Raw genomic sequence first — 21,649 nt, 5'->3', positions numbered from 1 at the left:
TTTCTGCAAAGATGTAATTTAGATTTTGCTTAGTGTCTCCATATTTATTGTATGTGAGCCTTGAACTTAAAAAGCCGAAAAAAAAAAAAGAGGAGAAACTGAGAAAATATTGTGGTGACAAAATTAAACAAATCCAGGATGGCTGGACAGAAAAAACCCAACCTGCTGCAAGGAAGTGTTTGTGTGTGTGCACAATATGTTGCTGGTATTTATTGAACGGCGAACGTCGGGTGGTGTTTTCTCATTTGCACTCCTTCACTCTCGCTGATTCTGCTTTCCTCAGACCCACAGCTACACTTGAGCAGGCTCTGGGGGAGGCCAGAGCTCAGCAGGCTGGAGGAGCTGCAGAAAGGGGAGCTGAGAGCCATTCTCAGCCCTGCCCAGGGTGATGGGGCTGCCCCACCCAGGAGTGCCCTCCCTGGCACAGGGCAGGCATTCCCTGTGTCTGCAGGCATTCCCTGTGCCCACAGCCCTCCCTGGCACCCAGCTGCTTCCAGCTCTGCAAACCCTGCCCAGGTCCCCAATGGGGCTGGGGACCTCGTCTGCTGCTCCTGGCCCACGGCCAGCTCAAGGCTGCTCTTTCAAATACATGGAGTTTTCTTTTTCCCCCCTAAATGCCAGCTCTCCGTGGTTAATCTGTTCGTCATTATGGTCTTTTTCTGGATCACAGAGCAGCAGCAGCAGCAGCACTGCAAGTGCCAGGGGAGGCTGTGCCTCCATCCCTCCCCGCTGCCCTGTGGCAGCCCTGGTGGCTGGGGACAGCGAGGATGTGCCCACAGCCAGGCCCTGGCTCTGCGGGGTGTTTGCAGTGCCCCTGGCACACTGCCCTCCTGGCAGCTCCAGAACAGAGGGAAAACACAAACTGCAGGCCACAACCCGCTCAACACGGCTGCAGGCAGTGCTGATTGACCTCACCAGCCACAAAGCCCCTTCCTTCACCAGTCATGGGAGAGAGGGACTGAGGGACTGAGGGACTGAGGGACAGAGGGACTGAGGGACAGAGGGACTGAGGGACAGAGGGACTGAGGGACTGAGGGACTGAGGGACAGAGGGACTGAGGGACACAGGGACAGAGGGACTGAGGGACAGAGGGACTGAGGGACTGAGGGACTGAGGGACAGAGGAACAGAGGGACTGAGGGACTGAGGGACAGAGGGACAGAGGGACAGAGGGACTGAGGGACAGAGGGACTGAGGGACTGAGGGACAGAGGGACAGAGGGACTGAGGGACTGAGGGACTGAGGGACAGAGGGACAGAGGAACTGAGGGACAGAGGGACACAGGGACTGAGGGACACAGGGACACAGGGACACAGGGACAAGGCTCCTCCTTGGCAGCAGCCTGCCTTCCTGCCTGGCTGCTGTGCAGCTGCTGGCACAGGGGGCTGCTGCCATGCCCAGGAGGTGCCAGGAGCAGGGGACAGGTGTGGGCAGAAGCAGGGCAGCCCACAGGGGTCACACACAAGGAGTGTGTCAGGGGTAACCCGAGTTACCAGTGAGCAGAGCCAAAGCCATCCTTGCTGCCTCCTCAACATCACTGTCTGTGGATTGTAAGAACAAACTCTGAGCCCTAAATCCAGCTGACTCTTTTGTCAAGTTCTGCTTTGCTTACTCACTGAGCAGCAGATTCTTGGCCTAATCTGACAATCAGATTTGACACAACTGGTTTCCAATAAATAACAGCATTTCTCATCTATGCAATAACTCTAATCAACAACTCTGCAGGTTTTTCAGTCTGCCCTGACAAACTGGGAGAGCAAAAAAGCTTGGAGCAAGGTCCTTCAGCATGAACAGACTGACAGACCTGGCTGGCTGCAGCCCCACCACCTGCAGATGATCATCCTGGTGAGAGGGTGTGCTTTGGCAAGAGGAACCAGAGGCATCAATGATGACAATAATTACCTGGAAACAGAAACATCTCCTGTCAGCGGGGAAGAGGCTTGCATTATTCATTGGATTAGACTTCATTTTGCTCACTTTGGGGTCATTTTGATCTTCACTGATTTTAAACCAGACAGAAGCAGCTCCTGGATCATGTGACAGTATTGGTTTAAAGAGAACTGGGTGATGTTCCTCTCCCACATCTTGCCCATTTGACAGCACAGCTGTGGGTGTCACTGTGCAAAGGCTGCTCCTTTTTGTGAGTCAAATTTCAGCCACACAATGAATTTCTGAGTCAGTGGTAGGCACATCAGTATGGGATCCTTTAGCTCAGTCACACATGCACAGTGACAGGCCCCAGCTGGCTGCAGCAATCCCAAATGGATCCTCTTGTAAAGCAGACACCGAGATTATCCCAGGGAATGGTGCCCAAAGGACAGGCCTTGGGAATGTCACCTGACATTTCTCCTTCCTCCTGCAGCTCCCCAGCCAAGAGGATTCATCTGTTTATCCCAGGACACTCTGCAGCCTGCTTCACAAACATCTCTGCCCATCAGCAAGGCACACCTGGCCAGCTCCTGCCCAGAGCAAGGGGGCCCCAGCATGCCCAGGGTCCTGGAGCGAGCAGAGCCTGCAGGAGCATCCTTCATCCATTCTTGGCTTTCAGAGCTCCAGCACCAGCAAGGTCTCACCTTTTCCTCTGCACATCTGCAGCTGCCTGGGCTGCTCCCTGTGTGCAGCTGGGAAGGGCCAGTCCAAGGAAAGGTTCCACCAACTCAGACCAACCGTCCTGTCAGCCCTTCTCAGAGAGAGAGGGACATGGCTCCAGGGTGCTGGGGCAATGGCCATGTGAGATGGGGCAGTTTTGTGCCAGGCCATGCCAGGCCCTGCCAGGCCGTGTCCCTGAGGTCCCAGCTGCCCCCAGGCACACACATCCCGCTGTGTCACAGCACTGCTGGCAGCAGCTCTGGCCTTGTCCTCCCCACCCCGCTGTGCTGCTCTCCAGCAGTGCCAGCAGCCCCAGGCAGGCTGTCACCGCCAGGCTGTCACCCCAGGGCTGGCAGAGCTGTGGGGCTGCAGGAGCACAGTGCTGGCTTGTGGCTTATGGTGGAGAGGAGCACGGTGCTGCCATGGCCCAGGAATGGGGCCAGGCTGTGGAGGGCTGAGCCAGCCCGCTGCTGTCACTGCCCCAGCCCCAACACCACTGCCACAGAACAGATGTTCAAGTGCACACTTTCAGTACATCACATTATAAAGGCTGAAAACGGGAAAACAAAGACCCAAGCAGAGGCTGTTCACCCTCTTCAAAAATGAGGGAGTTTGGAGATGAGGTTTTACTTTAAGATCATTAAAGCAATAGTGAGGGGGAGCCCACAAAATGGTTCTGGTCAGAAATCCAGCCATAGCCAGTAGAGAATTTAAGAAATGTCTTTGCTATAGGAGAAACCGAAGGGAAGGGAAATGCATGAGCAGCCCTCAGCTCTCAGTCCCTCCCCTCCTGCGAGCAGGAGCCTGGCAGTGCCCCATGCCCACCCCACAGTGTGTCACAGACCTGCCCAGGGGTGGCCCTGCTGGCCCATCCCAGCCTGTCTGCAAGCCCTTCTCAGCCCATTTGGGGCTGGCAGGAGCCTGGCAGTGCCCCATGCCCACCCCACAGTGTGTCACAGACCTGCCCAGGGGCGGCCCTGCTGGCCCATCCCAGCCTGTCTGCAAGCCCTTCTCAGCCCATTTGGGGCTGGCAGGAGCCTGGCAGTGCCCCCGTTGTGCCCATGCTCCAGGCTCTCTCAGCAAACAGCTCAGGGCTGGCAGTGCCAGGCTCACCCTGCAGGGCTGGTTTGGGAAAGCCTCTCCCAAGGGGAGCTCTCTCCCCTGGGACAAAGGGCCCTGCAATGTTGGGGGTGCATTTCTCCCCAGCACACACTGTACCTGTGTGAGAGCTGCTCAGCTCACACCCCCTCCGCTCCATCTCAGCCACTTTCAGATGGATTTGAACATGAAAAATGCTCTTTATCTTTGTGCCAACCACAGGCATTTTCCTTCCCAGTGCTATTTGGAGCATACAATGTGTTTGGTGTATTGAAACACCATTCCTCCCTGAATTCTTGCTCCTTTGGAACTAATCATCCATTTCCAGCTGAGAATATTTCCTCCAACAGGCCTTTCACAGGAGTTGCTGAGCAGCCCTGCAAAGACCACCTCTGCCTGTGCCTCCCCAGTTGTGTTAGACACCTCCAGGTTCAGGCCCATTAAGCTGCTCACAGCAGCCCGATGATTAATGCTTACATAGACACAGCTGGCAGCATCTAAAGAAGTAATTATGGCTAAGCAGCTGCAGAGGAGATGCCATGCTCCACTGCAAAGCCAGATGTCATTTTTATTGCTCCTCAAAGTTTCAGATGAAAGGGCTTTGGGACAATGGGAATGGAATCATTTCAGGAGATGTGGAGAGGGAGCTCCTTTGCTCCAGGTGGAGCCTCTGTCAGGGGCATCAGCTGCAGCCAGCCCTGAGTGTGGGCCTAGGGAAAATCCACAGCCAGAGCTCCACGGCAGCAGCACCAGCACCAGCACCAGGCAGAACTGAACCACTCAGGCTGGGACAAGAAAGGGTCACCTGGCACCACAGCCATGGCCTTGGCTTTTACCTGGGGAAGGACACTGAAAAATCCACCTCTGAAACTGTATCAGCATCAAAACCCCACAAACCCCATCAGAGCCAAATCCAAAGCCTGCTGAACTGAACAGGGATCTTTCCAGGAACTTCAATTGGATTTAACTGATGAGAGAAGATTTTGTGACACCTGCTATGGACTTTCCATCTCCAAAATTTCTATGGTACCTCTCCTCTTGGTCCCTACCCTGTCTAAAGTGATGTGGGAGCAGTGTGCAATCTTTTAAGGTAAAAATTTCAGAAATATGAAAATCAGGAGTCTGTTCTGCTAATTCAGAGAAAGCCTATGTTCATCCTCTCTTCAATTAGCAGAGATCATTGTGCCTTTAAAGAACTTATAATTTTTCCTTATTTTAAATATAAATGCCCAGCACAATTTTTCTAATCCATTCCTTTACCTACATTAATTCTCCTCCTAGAACTTGTACAAGACACTGTAATTTCAAGCAGAAGCTTCTCAATAACACAAATCATCTATCCCTGTTGGAATATAAGCGGATCCATGACCTTAGAACTATTTTGCTAAGAAATCCAGCTAGAAAACTAATTTTAAGTAAATCTACAGATGTCAAAAACCCAGATGGCTTTTCAGGATGCTAACTTAAGCTTCATTGCATAAGCAGATTAGGGCTGCCTGTTGAGCCCCACACAGGAGTAGATGGCGCTGAATCCATGGAATTACACCCAAACTTCACTTCCTGATGCATCTTCCATCGAAAACTTTTGTCAGCTCCCCACACCAGGAGCCTGCTCACTGTGAGCACCACACCCAGGGTGGCAGCTCTGCATTCTCCCTCTATCTCTCTGTCTGTCTGTCCCTCTACCCCTGTGTCCCTCTATCCCTGTATCCCTCTGTCCCTGCACTCCTGTATTCTTGTATTCTTGTATCCCTCTGTCCCTCAATCCCTCTATCCCTCTGTCCCTCAATGCTTCTATCCCTCTGTCCCTCTGTTCCAAGGCCACTGGCCAAAGCAGCAGCTGGCTACATTGATGGATGGGACAGTTGTTCCATCCTTCACGCTCCTCAAATGAAAATGGAGGCAAAGAGCCTCATGAACCTCTCAAAGGTTTTGGCACGGCAGATGTGGAATGACTTTGTGGTACAGCCTCACGGGATCCAGATTAGGCCGCTGTTACCATGGGTAACCAGCTGTACCTGGCTATCAGCTGAAGTTAATGAGCCCTTGAGCGCTCCAGCCCAGGGCAGGGGCAGCGTGGCTCCGGGGTGGCTGCGGGGAGCAGGGCACACCACGCTGCTCCTGGAGAGGACACCGCCTTTCCACGGCCGTGTTGTGTAACAAGGCCCAGCCCCTGCCCCTCTCTGCTCCGAGCCCTCATTCCAGAGCGCAGCAGCTGCTCTGAGAGGGCCCCGCTGAAATGCGGCCAGAGGGATGGAATTGTGTTTTCCCCTCCCTGTGTGGAAGCGTGTCAGGGCTGCTGACAGATGGCTCGGCTGCCTGTGCCTGATGATTATCAAGCCTCTATTACCTTTGCAAAGTGAATCCCGGTCAAAGGTTTTCTGTAATGAATTTCGCAGTATTTGCACACTCGCTTTGTGTCCCACACGTCCCGGGAAGCGTGCGAGGCACTCGGGCGCTGATTTACAGTGCCAGAGGCGCCGCGTCCTCCGGGCACAGGCACGGCGCTTTCGGCAGTCTGTGCTGCCACCTAGCCAGGCCCGGCCCGCCGAGCTGAGCCCCGCTCCACCTGCACAGCCCGCACGGGAAGGTGTCCCCCGGATCCGAGCCCAGCCCGAGCCTGGGCACGGCGCTGCCCGGCTGCGGGAACGCTCGCTCAGTGAACGGCACGGAGCAGCCCGAGCTCGGCGCTGCTCTCCCCCTCCCCGTGCGGCCGGTACTTACGGTAGAAGACATATTCGGTGTAGCTGGACCAGACCTTGTCGTCTGTGTACTGGTTGACGAAGGAAGCCGTCACCGAGGAGTTACAGGCCACCATGTGGAATCCACACTCGGACAACATGTCAAAAGCCCTCTCCAGGTGCTTGAACTTGAGATAAAACCTGGAGGTGTACCTTTCCGGAGCCCTGTCCGGGTCTCTGCTTTCATTCAAACTTTCTCCAAAAACCTCTTTGACCAAAGAAATCCTTCCACAAACCAAAATCCTTGGGACCCTCCTGAATTTGGCATCTGCTTGGCTCTCCCGGCCAATGGTGCACGAGCCACGGTAGCCGATGGTGATGAATCCCCACTTGCGGTCGGGCGGCAGGAGCGACGAGGGGGGGCAGATTCTGGTGTCACTGCCCTGGGACACCTCTTCGTAGTCGCTGTGGCAATAATCATCAGGGCTTTGCTTGCTGTCATCGGGAGTCAGGAGCTTGACCAAGTCCGGGAGCTGGAAGTACTCAGCCTCCCTCCTGAGCCTTCCCTTCTCTGGGAAGTGGTCGGGCAGAACCACTTGCTTGTCCCTGAGATAGTCCAGAATATAGCGGAACAGGAAACCATCTCTGTCGATGAAGAATCTTCCCTTGGAGTCCTTGGCCAGATCGTTGGCTGTGTCTCTCTTTGGGGTGAACATTTTCCAGAGCAGGGAGTGAGGGGTGCCAACCAAGGTGGAGTGGCGAGTGAAGTAAACCTGGCCGCCCACGTTGAGCTCCACCACCTCGGGGAAGGAGTGCAGCCCCGGCCCCTGCTCCCGGGCAGGAAGGTAAGTCCTGCAGTTGCCACTTAGAGCCATTGTAGTTTAAACTGAAATCAGCAGCACGGAGAAGCAGGACTATCAATCACATCAGAGGGTAGAATAAAGCTCCCAATGTTAAGAAGAAACAAGGGGGAAACAAGAATTGAGAAAATAAAAATAGCCAATAGGACTGTTTAAATGAAAAATCTGAATTGTCCATGAGTGACAGTGTGGCAGAAGTGGTTTATACACTGAGCCACGGAGGCTGGAGGCTGGAGAGCAATCACCTCATGACATGCAATCACATCATCAGATCTTCCAACAAAGCCATCAAAATCAAGGTCAAGCCAAGCCTATGGTCATTCACAGGTCTGTGAAAAGGGAAAACAAAACAAGGCACAAATTACTCTTTAAGCATCACAGCTGCTGCAACAGAGAAAAGCAGAACAGTTTGTAGAGCCAGGCTAAATCTGCTAAATAGGTCTCTTTATTTTGGCAAGTTCTATGCTTCTATTTCACAAGTATTCATCAATGGAAGGGCTACATATGACTCCACTATTTAAAAGAAACTGCAGACTTCATCTTTAAAGAAACATCTAAATCAGACATGCACATGAGGGAACAAGAACGGGGAGTCTTACCTTGGTAACAATTAATGCATAGCTCTTGTAAAGAAAACCAAAATGTCAAGACACTCAGAACACACATACAGGCACACAGGGTCCGGGTAGTGTGAATCCGATCCCAACAAGGGACAGCAAAGGCAAGAGAAGTGCTCTTAGCAGCATCCACGGAGGTCTCAAGTGTTAAACCGAGTCACAGGGAAGTTAACCGTGGTGGGTGACGAGGAAACCAGTACATACAGCACGGTGGAAGAAAATAAATAAATAAATAAATAAATAAACAAACAAATAAATAAAATAATTCCCGAGTGGATGCGCTGGGCTGGGGGAGCGGGAGGGCAGCGGGGGCCGGCCCCGATGACTTGCAGAAAGCCCGCAGCCTGCGCTAGGCACTGCCGGGCTCCGGCGGCTCCCGCGGCGGCAGCGCGGCCGGCGGCTCCCCCATGGCCCGCCGGGACCGCGGGCACCGCGGGGCCGCCCCGCGCCGGCTCCGCTCCGCCCCGCTGCGCGCTCCGGGCTCCGCTCAGCGGCGCGGGGCCGGCAGCGCGGAGGGCGATGCCGATTGCATCATCTTAAAGGAGTCGGGCCGGGATGGGCGCCGCGTCCCGCGCCGGCACCGGGCAGCGCCGCGAGCGGGCAGCGCCGGGCACGGGCACAGGCACAGGCGGGCAGCGCCGGGCACGGCAGGGCGCGCACAGCCCGGGCAGCACCGCGGACAGCGGCAGCACCGCGGACAGCGGCAGCACCGCCGACAGCGGCAGCGGCAGCACCGCGGACAGCGCCGGTCCCCGCCGGGCCGGGCCGGGCCGGCAGCGCTGCCGCCCGCCGCTCACCGCTCGAGCTCCGGTGCCGTCCCTCCCGCTCCGTCCCCTCGGCCGGCAGCGCCCGACCCCTGCCCGCCCCCAACGTGCCTGTCCCGGCTCCGCGGGGGCTCCCGGTGCGCGGCCGCGGCTGCCGCGCAGGAGCGGGACTCGCTCCCGCTGCCGCCGCTCCTCATCTCCCGGAGCCGGCAGGGAGGGGACCGGCCGCGGGGCGCGGGAGGGAGGAGGAGGGACCGGGGGCGGCTCCGGCGGTGCGGAGGACCCGCTGTACTTGTGGGTCTCTCACGGGGAGAGCCGCGGACGCTCCGGCACCGCCACCTCGTGTCCGTCCCCGCTGCTCGGCCCGGGCGCTGCGGGCACCGAGAGAGGAGCCGGCAGCCCGGTGCAGCCGAAACCCAGCGGAGGCGCTGCGGGAGCGGCTCCCCGGGCACCCCACACTGCCGGGCACCCGCGGGAACGGGGCAGCACAGCCCCGTGACAGCTCACACCACTCTTCTCGGAATGATAACACTCACACCACTCTTCTCGGAATGATAACACATGAGAAAAGAAAGCCTTTTACTCAAAGGTGGCTAAAAGCTTTAGAGTGAAGTCTCTGTGTGATGGAGTCACCATGCAGGGGTAGATTTTGCTGACTGCACTTAAGTTCACAGATTCACGGAATATTTTGAGTTGGAAGAGTCATGGATCATGGAGTCCAGCTCTTAAGTTAATCCACACGGGGATTGAATCCACAACCTTGGTGTATTAGCACCAGCTGAGGCTGCAAATAAACATGGCCATAATTTAAAAACATGGCCATAATTTAAAAGAAAATAGCCAAAAGAATAATTTTCAAGGCTAAGACAGAAAATCATTACTTGTGTACCTACAGACTTTTCAAATTAAATCTGAAAGCTGAACAGTTAATCAATTAACTGTTGATTTTTTACCTTAATTCATTAATTCTGAAGCAACTGCTGCACTCCTGAACAAAATCTGTCTCTCATTTCAGGATCTTTATTTTCAAACCAGCAGAATCTGGTGCCACTACAGGGTGTGCTGGCTGTGCCCCAGAAAAGCCCAAGTCCTGTGTCCTGCCCTCGTGGCTCTGCAGAGCAGCTGAAGCAGTGCAGGTCAAGGGCTCCATAACCCCTGCACAGAGGATTTAAAGGTGGGATGTGAGATCATGTTCACTTAAATGTCTTCATTACTTTTTTAAGAGCCTGGTGCAGTCGGTGCAGACAGGATTTAACACCTGCATGACCAGCCACGGGGATCGACAGCTGCCTCTGGGAGTGCCAGTGCTGTCCCTGTTCAGAGCAGGGAGAATTGCATCAGCTTTTGCAAACATGTCAGTTGTCTGTGCTAGTTCATATGCTGCAATCTAATTAAAATCCATTTTCATCCTGGCAGGGCTTGAAGAATCCATTCCCCATCCCCAGTAAGAGCTGACGCTGCTCAAACCGGCACGGAAGCGTTTGTGATGTCCCCGTGACAAGAAGCCAAGGCCCGAGGCTGGGGTGGAGCTCAGCCCGCGCTGCCCGGGGCCAGGACAGCACAGCGAGTGGGATGTGCAGGGGCTCCGTGAGCAGGGACAGGAGCTACCCACACACCTGGGACTCCTGACAAGCTCGAACGAGCAGCAGGCGTGGACTCCCTGTGATTAGCCAGTAGAGACAGCTCTAAGCTCGGAGTCTTTTTGAAACATTATCATCAGAATTGCCCTTTGAAAAGAACAAAACCCATAGAATTTTAATCACAACAGCTTTAGAAATGCAACTGCACTTTTCAAATAGTAATGAAAGCAATTCAGCACCTGCTTTTATTTCTTCACATGGGACGTTCCAATCATTTCACTGTAACACAATTTCCTTTGATGAAATGACTTCAGGAGTAAAAGCATCACGTAATGCTCCCCAGCTAAATACAAGCCATGGGCCAAATCCATCAAAATGCAGCTTGACAGAGTGAAACTTTAAAATCTGGGCCAAATACACGGTGACCTAAATGTAAAATATGTGTCAGGACCACACCAAGGAGCAACTACAGTTCTGATGGAAGAGAAAAGCAGTAACCATCAAAGGGAGGAGGATGAAGCACTTCTCACTTCTGACAGATGCCTTCATAACCTTCAGCACAGGCAAGGGAAAATTTAGCCTGAGCTTAAAGTGTATGTTTCAAAAGCCCCAGCATAGCTGTGCTGGAAGCCAATCCATGAATGCTGTGACATCATTCACAGGTTTGAGGTCATTCCCTATGACAAAGTGCTAAATTGGCATTTCAGGAAATCATGGAACAAGTGACTTTATTGAATTTGGTGGGTGTTAGAAATAGGTGTCTGAAAAGCAGCAGCAATGAGTGCTAGAAAGGAAGGGCAGTGTTACCTGGGCTGGAGTAGCAGGGTGTGTGTGTGTGTATCACTTCCCATCTCCAGAGGAAACCTACAGGCTGGAAATTCCAATCAAGTCGCCCACACATAGTGAGAAACATGGAAGCTGTTTATCAGCAACAACACAAGAGCTTTGAGGTGCCTGGAGAAGGAGCAACTGAAAGAAGCAGAAACTGAAGTAGTAATTCTGAGGAAAAAATACATTCAAGTTGGATTTTGGATAGAAGATTCCACCTAAAAAGCCACATGAGAACTTTCATCGCTCTGTGTGGTCTTTACACACAATAGTTCAAGTAAAAAAGGAAGAAAGAAGAACAGCACTTCCAGTTCCAGGCTTGCACTTTGATTCAGGAACAACTTCAAGGTGCCACCTCAGGATCCTTCAGTCCTGTTCCCCGTAACATTCTGCACTTCTCAGCAGGCTCATGTCTGAGTACTGAGCCCAGGCAATGTTTCCCAGGGCAGCGAGAAGAGGGCAGTTTCTGAGAGGGTAGCACGGCAGAGGAACAAGGAATGTCTGCCCTGGGCCTATCATGAGGGCCAGTGAGGCAGAAACCGTGTCCTGCACTGGTGCTCCCAGGCAGGACTGCCAATCCAGCCTCAACCACGGCAAAGAACAGAGCCTGGGGGGAACCAGTCCCCGACTCCTGCGAGTTCCAGCCCCCTAACCCAGACACCCCTCCAGCAGGGGCGGATCCTTCCCATCAGCCAGCTCCAGAGCTCCCTGCAAGGCAAGCCAGGCAAGAACAGTGCCTGCCCTCCCCAGAGCATCGGGAAGAGGCAGCTGTGCAGCTGCAGTGCCTGCCCTCCCCAGAGCATCGGGAAGAGGCAGCTGTGCAGCTGCAGTGCCTGCCCTCCCCTTGACCCCACGGGCTGTGTCAGAGCACCCGCTGCCCCGGAGGGCCGGGAGTCCACCCTGTGACTCCCTTCAGCAGTGCTGAGATGCCTGGTGCAAGGAAAGCTCATCAACGAAAGCTCGACCTAAGCTGTCAGGAAATTCTAATAATCTAAGCAAACCCAAACAGGTTTCTCGGCAGAGAGCGTTTCCCCAGCAGGTCCCAATTGCACAGCCCAGTGCCTGGGGTTTGGGTCTCATTTGCCTGCCCAGTGAGCTGCAGTGAGGCACACAGCTCAGCCCAGGGGCACTAAGCCGCAGCCCGCACACTGTGCAGCTCTTGCATGAACGCTGGCATCTTCTCAGCCTGCAAACACTCATTCTCCTAAAGTGTAAATTTGCATGAAGCGGCTTATGGCACAGTTACTGATCTCTGTTTTCCGTGGCTGTAATTCTCCACCGTACTCCATTCAGCTCTACAAAGTGACACATTTCCTGGGAGCCTGTTCTTGCCAGTGCCATGGACTCTGCACTGTCAGATCTGCTTTGCAGGTGAGGCTTGGAACAGGGCTGCGATTTAAATACAGCCATTTCACCGGCAGAATATTACATACACAGGTTTGTAACAAAATGACTGTAACTGTGTCCTGAGCCAAAATGAATTTAAAAATCCAAAGGAAAAACCTACACATACTTATACCAGGAACATGGCCTGTGTAACGTTGTGTGCCCCATGGCTGGTGCTTGGCTCCAGGAGGCTGCCAGAGCGCAGAGCACATCGTGCACGGGGTGGAAATGGTTCTGGTGTAGTTCTGAGCCTCATCAGCGAGGTGTGAAACAAGGATAAAGCAGCAGCCCTGACTCAGCTCATTGGGAAGTTTCAGCTGCCCTTCCCCAGCCAGGGTTTTCCCTGACTGCCACCTCAAAGCCCACCCAAGCCACAAAGCAGGGCCGCTCCTCCCTGTGCTCAGCTCTGGGACATGAGAGACTTAATAAAAACGAATTCTAGTTAACAGGCCTCTAAAGACTGCTGAAATCATTTTCCCCAGCCTTGGGGATAAACACTGAGTGACCCTAAAATGAGCTTCTCCACATGAGAGTGTGTTCACAGTGCCAGTCGTGCCAGTTTTCTCAGTGGCCCCGTATTCCCAGGTCCGCCAGCTCATTTGGGAGGGGTGGGCCAACAGCCGGGCTGTGATACAAGAAGATTCACAGCTCTAGCAAAGCTATTTTCGTGTGGCACAGGAAAATATTTCTTGTGGACTTATGAAAGGGAGTGAAGCCGCTGCACCGGAGCCACACCGACCCCGTGTGGCTGAGCCTGGGCTCCAGGGAGGGCCGGGCTGAGGGAAGGCTGGGCTGAGGGAGGGCTGGGCTGGGCTGAGGCGGGGCCAGGGCTGAGGAGGGGCTGAGGGAGGGCCGGACTGAGGGAGGGCTGGACTGAGGGAGGGCTGGGCTGGACTGAGGGAGGGCTGGGCTGGGCTGGGCTGAGGGAGGGCCGGGGCTGAGGAGAGGCTGAGGGAGGGCCGGGCAGGGCCGAGCTGAGCTGAGGCGGGGCCGTCCCGTCCCGTCGCGCGCGTGCGCGGAGCGGCGCGCGGTGTCCCGGAAGTGGAGGCGCGGCCGTGACACGTCGCAGGGGCCGCGGCGGCGGGAGCGGGGCCGGGCCGTGGCCGCAGGTGAGGCCGGGACCCGAGCAGGGAGCGGCCCGGGGCCCACGGAGCGGGGTACGGGGCGGAGCGGCGGGCGGGCGCGGGGCGCAGCGCGAGGTCCCGGGCCCGCGGCGGGGCCGAGCGGCGGGAGCGGAGCGGGCAGCGCCGCGCGGGGCCGCTCGGGCCGGCCGCAACCCGCCTCGCTGGTCTCTTGCAGAGGGGGCGATGTCCGGGTTCGACGGCTTCAACACCGAATTCTTCCAGAGCAGTTACAGCATCGAGGACCAGGCGCAGCCCTACGACTACACCGGGCGGCCGTACAGCAAGTAACTCGTGTGCCCTGCCGGGGCACGGCATCCGGGGCTCGGCTCGGGGCACCCCAGATCTTAGCCCGTCCCGCCCTGCCATGGCAGGGACACCTTCCGCTGTCCCAGGGGCTCCCAGCCCTGTCCAGCCTGGCCTGGGGCACTGCCAGGGATGCAGGGGCAGCCCCAGCTGCTCTGGGCACCTGTGCCGGGGCCTGACACCCTCCCAGGGAGCAGTTCTTTCCCAATATCCCATCCAGCTCTGCCCTCTGGCATTGGGGAGCCATTCCCCTTGTCCTGGCACTCCAAGCCCTTGTTCAAAGTCCCTCTCCAGCTCTCCTCTAGGTTTCCTTAGGATACTTCTGGGACAGTCTGTGTCTCCAGGAAGGTTTGGCACTTCAGCCAGCTGCTGGTTTCTGGAAATGAGCCCCAGTTGTTCTGTTGGATGGAGAGCTGAATTCACTGTCTGTAAATGGAGCTCTGAAGGAATTCTGTGTTCAATTCTCTGCCTGGTAGATTTCAGAGCAAGTGTTAGGAGATTAAAGGACAAGTTATATGAACAATCTTAATTATATGAGTGATCTGCATGTCCTTGGGAGAAGAAATACTGTTTTTCTGCAGCTCCATCTCCTGTCACTCACTTGGGAACTAGGAATTAGTGCCACCTAAGCGAGCCTGCAGTGTCCTGGTGACTCCCAGGCTGCAGCAGGGAGGTGTGGAGGATGTTCCTGGGGCAGGGGGATCCTGGCAGCCCCGTGTGAACATCCAGCCTCTGGCTGAGGGCTGTGCTCCCTCTGTGTGATCCCTGAGATGGATGGAGCAGGTCAGTGCCATTTGTGACCTGAGCAAATGTGTCCCCCGTGCTGGACTCTGCTAACCTGAGGAGTTCTGCATTTTCCTTCTGTTTCCACAGTTAAAGATTTTGGAAACGTTTATGGAAATCTCTGTGGTGAGACTTGGGATAGATAATGGCAGGAATACCTGAAGAGTTGTTTAGGGCAGAGGGTGGCTTTGGTTGGCTTGTTTTGTATGGGATCACATCACGGAACTTTTTAAGGCAGAAGGAAGGGGTGTCTGTGACACGCTGACTGGGAGAAGCTTTGCCTTGCAGGAGGTGTCTCAGCAGCAGCTCTGGGTGTGCCCTAACGTGGGGTTGTGCTTTGCAGGCCCTATGGAGGCTACGAGTACCCCCAGCAGGCTGGCTTTGTGCCCCATGACATGATGCAGCAGCAGCAGCCCTACACGGGGCAGATCTACCAGCCCACGCAGGGCTACACCCCGGCCTCAGCACAGTCTTTCTATGGGAGCAACTTTGAGGATGAGCCTCCGCTACTAGAAGGTATAACTTTGCTGTGGCCTAAGGCCAGAACTCCTCCTAGTTTGGGGGTAAGTTGGTAGCAGTGTGTGGATTCCCTGCTGCTGCTGGGAGTGCTCAGTGCGTTCGAAATTCTCATTGAATTTTTTTAACCTGTATTTTGGCATGTAAGATCCTTGTTCTTGTGTGATCTTTTGCAGCTGGGAATTTGTGCTTTCTTGTTTCACTCCAGCTGCTCTGTGGCAGATTAAATCAGTTAACTGGGAGACCTGACTTTGTGGCAAAACACTTAATGTTCCTCATGTTGCAAATAATAATTGTAACTGCCCGCTTTGTGAATTAAGTGCCTGCAGGTGCTGTGAGTTGATCTTGGTTAGAATGGGAATGTTTCATTGCTAACAAGGAATGCTAAACACTGCAGAAATGCCTTTGTGGAGTACAGCCTGTGCAGAGTGCCAGGCTGGATATTCAGCTAAGTCTGGCTTGCTGGGATCAGTTTCCAGCTTATTTCTGTTATTTTTCAGTTCCCAACAACTGAATAAACTGTCCCTGTTAGAGGGTGGAGAGACAGGCATCTGTCACACCTGTCCCCGGGCATGATACCTTCCACCCCCTGGGCTTTTTTATTCATTTATTTACATAAATAAAACAGGATCAGGGAACTGGGCTGAAAGCACCTCTGTAAACGCAGAACTCTGTGCTTGGCCTCTTCCCTGGTCCTTCAGAAACCACCTGGGCACTTCCCAGCACCTGAGACTGGGCATGTGTGGAGGCAGCAGGAGGAAAGAGGGGAGGGCTCAGTTCCCTGGTGCCCACCATGGATCTGGGGGAGATGGGAACTGGAGAGGCAGGGAAGACAAAGAGGGGAGCAAGTGGGGCAGCCAGGGAGGAAGAATGAAATCCATATTGTGTTCACTTGCAGAATTGGGGATCAATTTCGACCACATCTGGCAGAAAACACTAACGGTGCTGCACCCCCTGAAGGTGGCTGACGGCACCATCATGAACGAGACGGACCTGGCCGGGCCCATGGTGTTCTGCCTGGCCTTTGGGGCCACCCTGCTGCTGGTGAGGCACTGCCCCGGGGCTGCTGGGCACAGCTCTGCTGGGAAACGTGCCAGGGGAAGCCTGCATTGCCTCAGGGCTCCTGGGGAAAGCTCATCCTTCCCATGGAGTGTCCTGAGTGGGAAGGGACCCCCAGACATCACCAGAGTCAGCTCCTCACCCTGCACAGCACAGAAATTGTGTGTGCATGGCAGAGGCACGGGGCCCTCTCACACTGCTGGGATGGGGGAGCTCTGTCACTGCAGCTGGGATTTCAGTGCCAGCTCCCTCTGGAGCAAACCTGTTCTCACACTGCTTGTGTTGCTCAGTGGGCCTGACACTGCTCGAGCCTGGTCACTTCTTCTAACTGAGCTTAATTGGGGTAATTGTGCTTTAATGGCTCACAGATGACAGCAAACAGTGTTCCTTGGCATTGAAAGCTTCAGGGGCTTTAATCTGTTCTAGCTTTAAATGCTTCAGGCACTGCTTGTCATTTCTGCCTAAAATTTCACGTTGCTGTGACAGTTAAAACACACTGTGGTACCAAGGGGCCTTCAAGCCTACTTTAATAAGTAACTTCTATTTATGGAAAGTAGGCCAGTCAAATTAATGAACATGTTTATAATAGATACATCTGAGTTTTCTTTTCCTAAAAATTTATTTCTCCTGTGTGCTTTTAAAAAAATCCATGGAATGTGGTGAAAGGAAGTGGGCAGAGCCTGGCACAGAGGTTTCAGCAGTTGTGGTTGTTTCCTGTGCTGCTTGGGAAGGAGAGCTGGGTCTAAGCACATCCAGTTTGGAAGTTGTTGGAGGGGGACACCCTGGAAGCTGCACAGCCCCATGTCCTGCAGGGTGCCTTGGGCAAGTGCTGGAGGGGAAGCAGCAGTGTCAGCCTGGGAAAACCAGGAGATGACCTGAATACATGGACATAACCCACATGTGCTTCCCCTGTGCTTGTGAACAAGCAAATGTGGGTTTGGCCTTTTAGAATCTCCCTCAGCTAATCCCAAGTTCACACCCAGTGCTTGGCAGCTCAGCCTCAGCTGTTCCTGGGATTTTTAAAAATAATTTTCTTTGTGCCATAACTTTGTGCATTCTACCACAAAGTAAAGGGCTTCAGCTCTGGGTTTGTCAAGAAGTTCCAGTTCTGTAAAGATCATTATTGCAAGTAATCAATCAGCATGAGAAGTTCTTGATTAAACCCTAAACAGTTCCTGGGCTGAGATCAGAGAACAACCAGATCAGAACCTGTTCATTAAGATCCAGAGTCAGGAGGAATTCCAGGCTCCTGGAACATGAGGTGTCCTGGGACTCTGGAGGGGAAACATTCCCTGTGGGATGGGAGTGAGGGAGCTGGGGCTGGGGGACAGTGCCTGTGCCCACCCCTGCTGGGTTCCAGGGTGGGTGGATCTGCTCCCTGGGCTGGTTCCATCCTGACCCCATCCTGGTTCCATCCCGACCCTATCCTAACTCCAGTCCTGTGCTGGTCCCATTCTGACCCCATCCTGTGCTGGTTCCATCCTGATTTCATCCTGTGCTGGTTCCAACCTGTGCTGGTTCCATCCTGATCTCATCCTGTGCTGGTTCCATCCTGATCTCATCCTGTGCTGGTCCCATTCTGACCCCATCCTGTGCTGGTCCCATTCTGACCCCATCCTGTGCTGGTCCCATTCTGACCCCATCCTGTGCTGGTTCCATCCTGATTTCATCCTGTGCTGGTTCCATTCTGACCCCATCCTGACTCCAATCCTGTGCTGGTTCCATCCTGACCTCATCCTCTGCTGGGCCCATCCTGACCCCATCCTGTGCTGGTTCCATGCTGACCCCATCCTGTGCTGACCCCATCCTGTGCTGGTTCCATCCTGACCCCCATCCTGACCCCATCCTGTGCTGGTCCCATCCTGACCCCATCCTGTGCTGGTTCCATCCTGACCCCATCCTGACTCCATCCTGACCCCAGCCTTGTGCTGACCCCATCCTGTGCTGACCCGGTGCTGTCCCGGTGCTGTGCCCGCTGCAGGCTGGCAAGATCCAGTTTGGTTACGTGTACGGGATCAGCGCCATCGGCTGCCTGGGCATGTTCTGCCTGCTGAACCTGATGAGCATCACCGGGGTGTCCTTCGGCTGCGTGGCCAGCGTGCTGGGCTACTGCCTGCTGCCCATGATCCTGCTCTCCTCCTTCGCCATCGTCTTCTCGCTGCAGTAAGTGCTGCTGTGTGCCCCTGGGGCACAGGGCCCTCCTGCCATGGGATGGAATCACTGGGAGGAGTCTGCACGTCCAGTGCTGGAGCTCTGGATCGTTTGAATGTGACAGGAATCTTCAGTAAGGGCAAGAATTAATTATCAATGGCTTCGGGTATTTACTGGGGGAGGGGGGTGAGTCCTGGCTTGACCTCTAAGTCATCAAACAGCTTTTGAATACCTAGGCTCCAAGAGCAAGCTCAGGTTTGTTTTCAGCCAGCTCTGAATCTGACAGGTCTCAGCACCTGTAAAGTCTGAAAGTAATTATTATTGAAGACACAAATTAGGATTTTACAAATACAAGAAAATGCAAATGATTTGTCTTGGCTCTGCGAATTTAAGCACTGAAAAGAAACAGCTTGGCAGAGAATTTATACTCACTGCTTTGAAATTTTCATATGCATAGAGTTAATTTTGAGGGGGCTTTCTACCATCATAATTGACTGATACTGTTCTAAAATTCTAGAATCCAAGAATGGTTTGGGTTGGAAAAGCCCATCCAGTGCCGCCCCTGCCATGGCAGGGACACCTCTCACTGTCCCAGTTTGCTCCAAGCCCCAGTGTCCAGCCTGGCCTTGGGCACTGCCAGGGATGCAGGGGCAGCCACAGCTGCTCTGTGCCCCCTGTGCCAGGGCTTTCCCAGTGCTTTCAGTGGGAATATTTCATTTAATGCCAAGTGCTGAAATTGATCCCAGAACCTGCACAAGGTGTTGATGAGTGCAGGTGGGACTCGTGCCGGTGGACAGACACAGGGCTCACGGGAATTCTGGTCTTTCTGCCTTTGCAGGGGGATGATGGGGATTATTCTCACGGCTGGAATTATTGGCTGGTGCAGCTTTTCTGCTTCCAAGATCTTTATCTCTGCCTTAGCCATGGAGGGCCAGCAGCTGCTCGTGGCCTACCCCTGCGCGTTGCTGTACGGAGTCTTCGCCCTCATCTCCGTCTTCTGAACAGACTCTGGGGGCCAAAAGGAAAATCCCAGCGTGGAACATGGACTTGGACCAGAAACAGCTGCAAACAACTGTCTCGTGTTGCTATCATGAAACCTAGACCTGTTTGAATCACCTGGAACAATGGAAAATGTCTCGTGTTCACTTTTTTAGGACCTTGAATACTGTTTTCAATGACCTGGGGAGTCCAGAGCTTTAATACGTGTTCATGCTTATCAAGTTCCTGTGATTTCTTTCCCATTCCTAGATATTTAGAAAAAGTAACTTTCAGTTGTTTATTTGAGGGTTGTGATTTTTGTTCATTTTGTTTTGTTTTGTTTTCTAGGGGAGGGCGAAGGGTTGCAGTTACAAATTGGTAGATTTTTATCTAAAACAGTGAAAGGAGCTGCCATGGATTTGGGGGACTCTGGATAAATCTGCAGGAAAGAGGAACCTGTTTCCTGACCCCCCTCACCAAAAATGCACAAATGAACAAAAGTAATTAGAGTATTTCCTGTATTTTAACCAATATCCTCCTAAGCTCTCCAGTCTCAATTATTTGTTCATTTTCTGTGAGAGTATTTCAGGATTTAAGATACTTAAATTATGAAGTAGAAAACAGATGCTTAAAAGTGAAAGGGATCTGTGATTCTGTCACACTTGAAACATGACCACATTGGGGTGTCTGTAGCTTTATGTTAACTGGGGTTTCTGAAGGACGTGGGCAGAGGTTCCTTCCCTCATGGTGCACATTCTGCTGGATGGATGAAGAGGAATCTCTCTCACAGTGCTTCCAAGGAAAACACCATTTGGAAAACGTTATGCTTGTCAGTATTGTAGTTATTGTAAAATAATTTAAGGCATATTGATTAAATTTTCCTTAAATTTTGAAAAAGGTGTTTGATTTTCCTAACCTTTATTTTTGATGTTCAGTTACTAAAATATAAATTTTCATGTTGAAACAAAATCACATTTATAATTGAATTCATTGGGTGGATTTGGTGTTTGCTACAGTGAGTGAAGAGCAGGAGGGAGCTCCTGTCCTGTGTCTGTGCAGATCAATAGCACTGATTTTCAGTGAGCCTAATGAAACACAGTCCTAGGACATAGAAGAGCTCCCTCAGCTGCTTGAGCAAGTCAGGTTCTAACACTCTAATATTGTACTCTGAGAACAGCTAATTCAGCTTATCCTGCACATTCCAGAGGGAAAGTTCTTAAAGCCTTGCAGTGATTCCATAGGTGCCTTCCAGGGTGATCACCTGGATATTAAAATACTATGAATAATGTTTTCTTTCACCACAGCATGAGCAAACTTCAGTGCACAGGAACAACAACTCAGCAGCTCTATTGCCAGGGCAACACTGAGTTTGGAGAAGCCATAGGAAAAGGGATTTATTTAGATTTAAATGCTCACAAAGTCAACAGTGGAGGACACTGCACGTTCCACTCCAGCAGTGAGGGCTGACCCAGGAGTTTCCTCTGCACAGAATTGAGCAGTTTGTAACTGAATTTCTGAGTGGTCTCTGGGGAGCAGAGAGAAGCAGATGAGAGCAGGAGGTCAAGCACTTGACTTCATGGAGGACTTGATAAAAACCAGTTATGTCTAGAGTGGTTGTCTTAAAGATCCCAAACTTCTGCTTGAGTAATTAATGTGATTGCCTCGGCTCTTTATTGCCTTTCCAAAATCAATCCCATCGATTTTCTGTAATGAAGTTTTGTCCTAGTTCTTGGTTCAATTTTAGTTACATTTCAGATGATTCAATCTCCCAATCCCATAGAATGGCAGGATTGGAGGCTGGAGTTCTGCACTCCCACATTTGCCTTTCTCAGTTAGGACTTTTCTTTCCACGTCTGAACTCCCCCTCAGTCTGTCCCCCACCCTTCTCACCTGGGTTTGAGATGCAGTGCCAGCACCGCTTCATCCTGCTCTGGCTCCCTTTCTGTCGCTCAGCTTGAAGCACCCAAACAAATGCTGCAGTTGCCTTTTCAAACCCCCTTTTGTTATTCCCCCAGTCTTGAAACCGTGCCCTGCCCTGCAGGAGCTGCGAGTTGCCTGTCCCAGTTTGTCCGTGGTCACCCCGGGCTGTTGGTGACAGTGGCAGTGGCAGTGGCTGTGTTTTCAGGTGCCTTGTGCTGTGGGGCAGCTGCTGCCCCGGTTCCGTTCGGTTCCGTTTGGTTCCGTTCGGTTCCGTTCCTGTTCCAAATTCCCGGGCACACCCCCTGCCACCCCCTGTTTGTACCGTGCTGCTGTGTCTGTCCCCGCTGTGAGTGCGGAGCATGGCAGTCCTGGCTGCGGGGACAGCGCTGGGGCTCCCCGGGGCTCTCCGTGCT

General features: G+C 53.3%; 2 protein-coding genes across 9 annotated transcripts in view; one reads left to right on the top strand and one right to left on the bottom strand.

The window, feature by feature from the left end:
* KCTD16 (potassium channel tetramerization domain containing 16) overlaps positions 1–8,847 on the bottom strand; it is a 62,982-nt gene extending 54,135 nt beyond the window's left edge. For 6 of the 8 annotated variants that reach the window (XR_011681718.1, XR_011681720.1, XR_011681722.1 and 3 more), the window contains exons 1-2: positions 7,827–8,360; positions 6,411–7,556 (exon numbers count right to left, since the gene is read on the bottom strand). Coding sequence is in view for 3 of the 8 variants with exons in the window: in XM_071443673.1 (XP_071299774.1) it covers positions 6,411–7,242 (832 nt within the window). In the remaining 5 variants the exon portion in view is untranslated. Of the gene's footprint in view, positions 1–6,410; positions 7,557–7,826; positions 8,361–8,719 lie in introns of those variants that run through there. The other 2 variants (XM_071443675.1, XM_071443676.1) reach the window with 2 other exon arrangements.
* Positions 8,848–13,375: 4,528 nt separating this feature from the next.
* YIPF5 (Yip1 domain family member 5) lies at positions 13,376–20,213 on the top strand. Its single transcript, XM_071443672.1, has 6 exons — positions 13,376–13,511; positions 13,702–13,810; positions 14,956–15,128; positions 16,027–16,172; positions 18,169–18,350; positions 19,177–20,213. The coding sequence occupies exons 2-6, from the start codon at positions 13,710–13,712 to the stop codon at positions 19,337–19,339; spliced, it is 765 nt and encodes a 254-aa protein (XP_071299773.1). The 5' UTR covers positions 13,376–13,511; positions 13,702–13,709; the 3' UTR covers positions 19,340–20,213.
* The last annotated feature ends 1,436 nt before the right edge of the window (positions 20,214–21,649 follow it).

Source organism: Agelaius tricolor, unplaced genomic scaffold (assembly GCF_023055355.1).
Source record: "Agelaius tricolor isolate 1412-34295 unplaced genomic scaffold, bAgeTri1.0.p SCAF_18, whole genome shotgun sequence".
NCBI classification, from domain to species: domain Eukaryota; kingdom Metazoa; phylum Chordata; class Aves; order Passeriformes; family Icteridae; genus Agelaius; species Agelaius tricolor.
The sequence above is the reverse complement of the archived record's forward strand: the minus strand, read 5'-3'. Positions and strand labels throughout refer to the sequence as shown.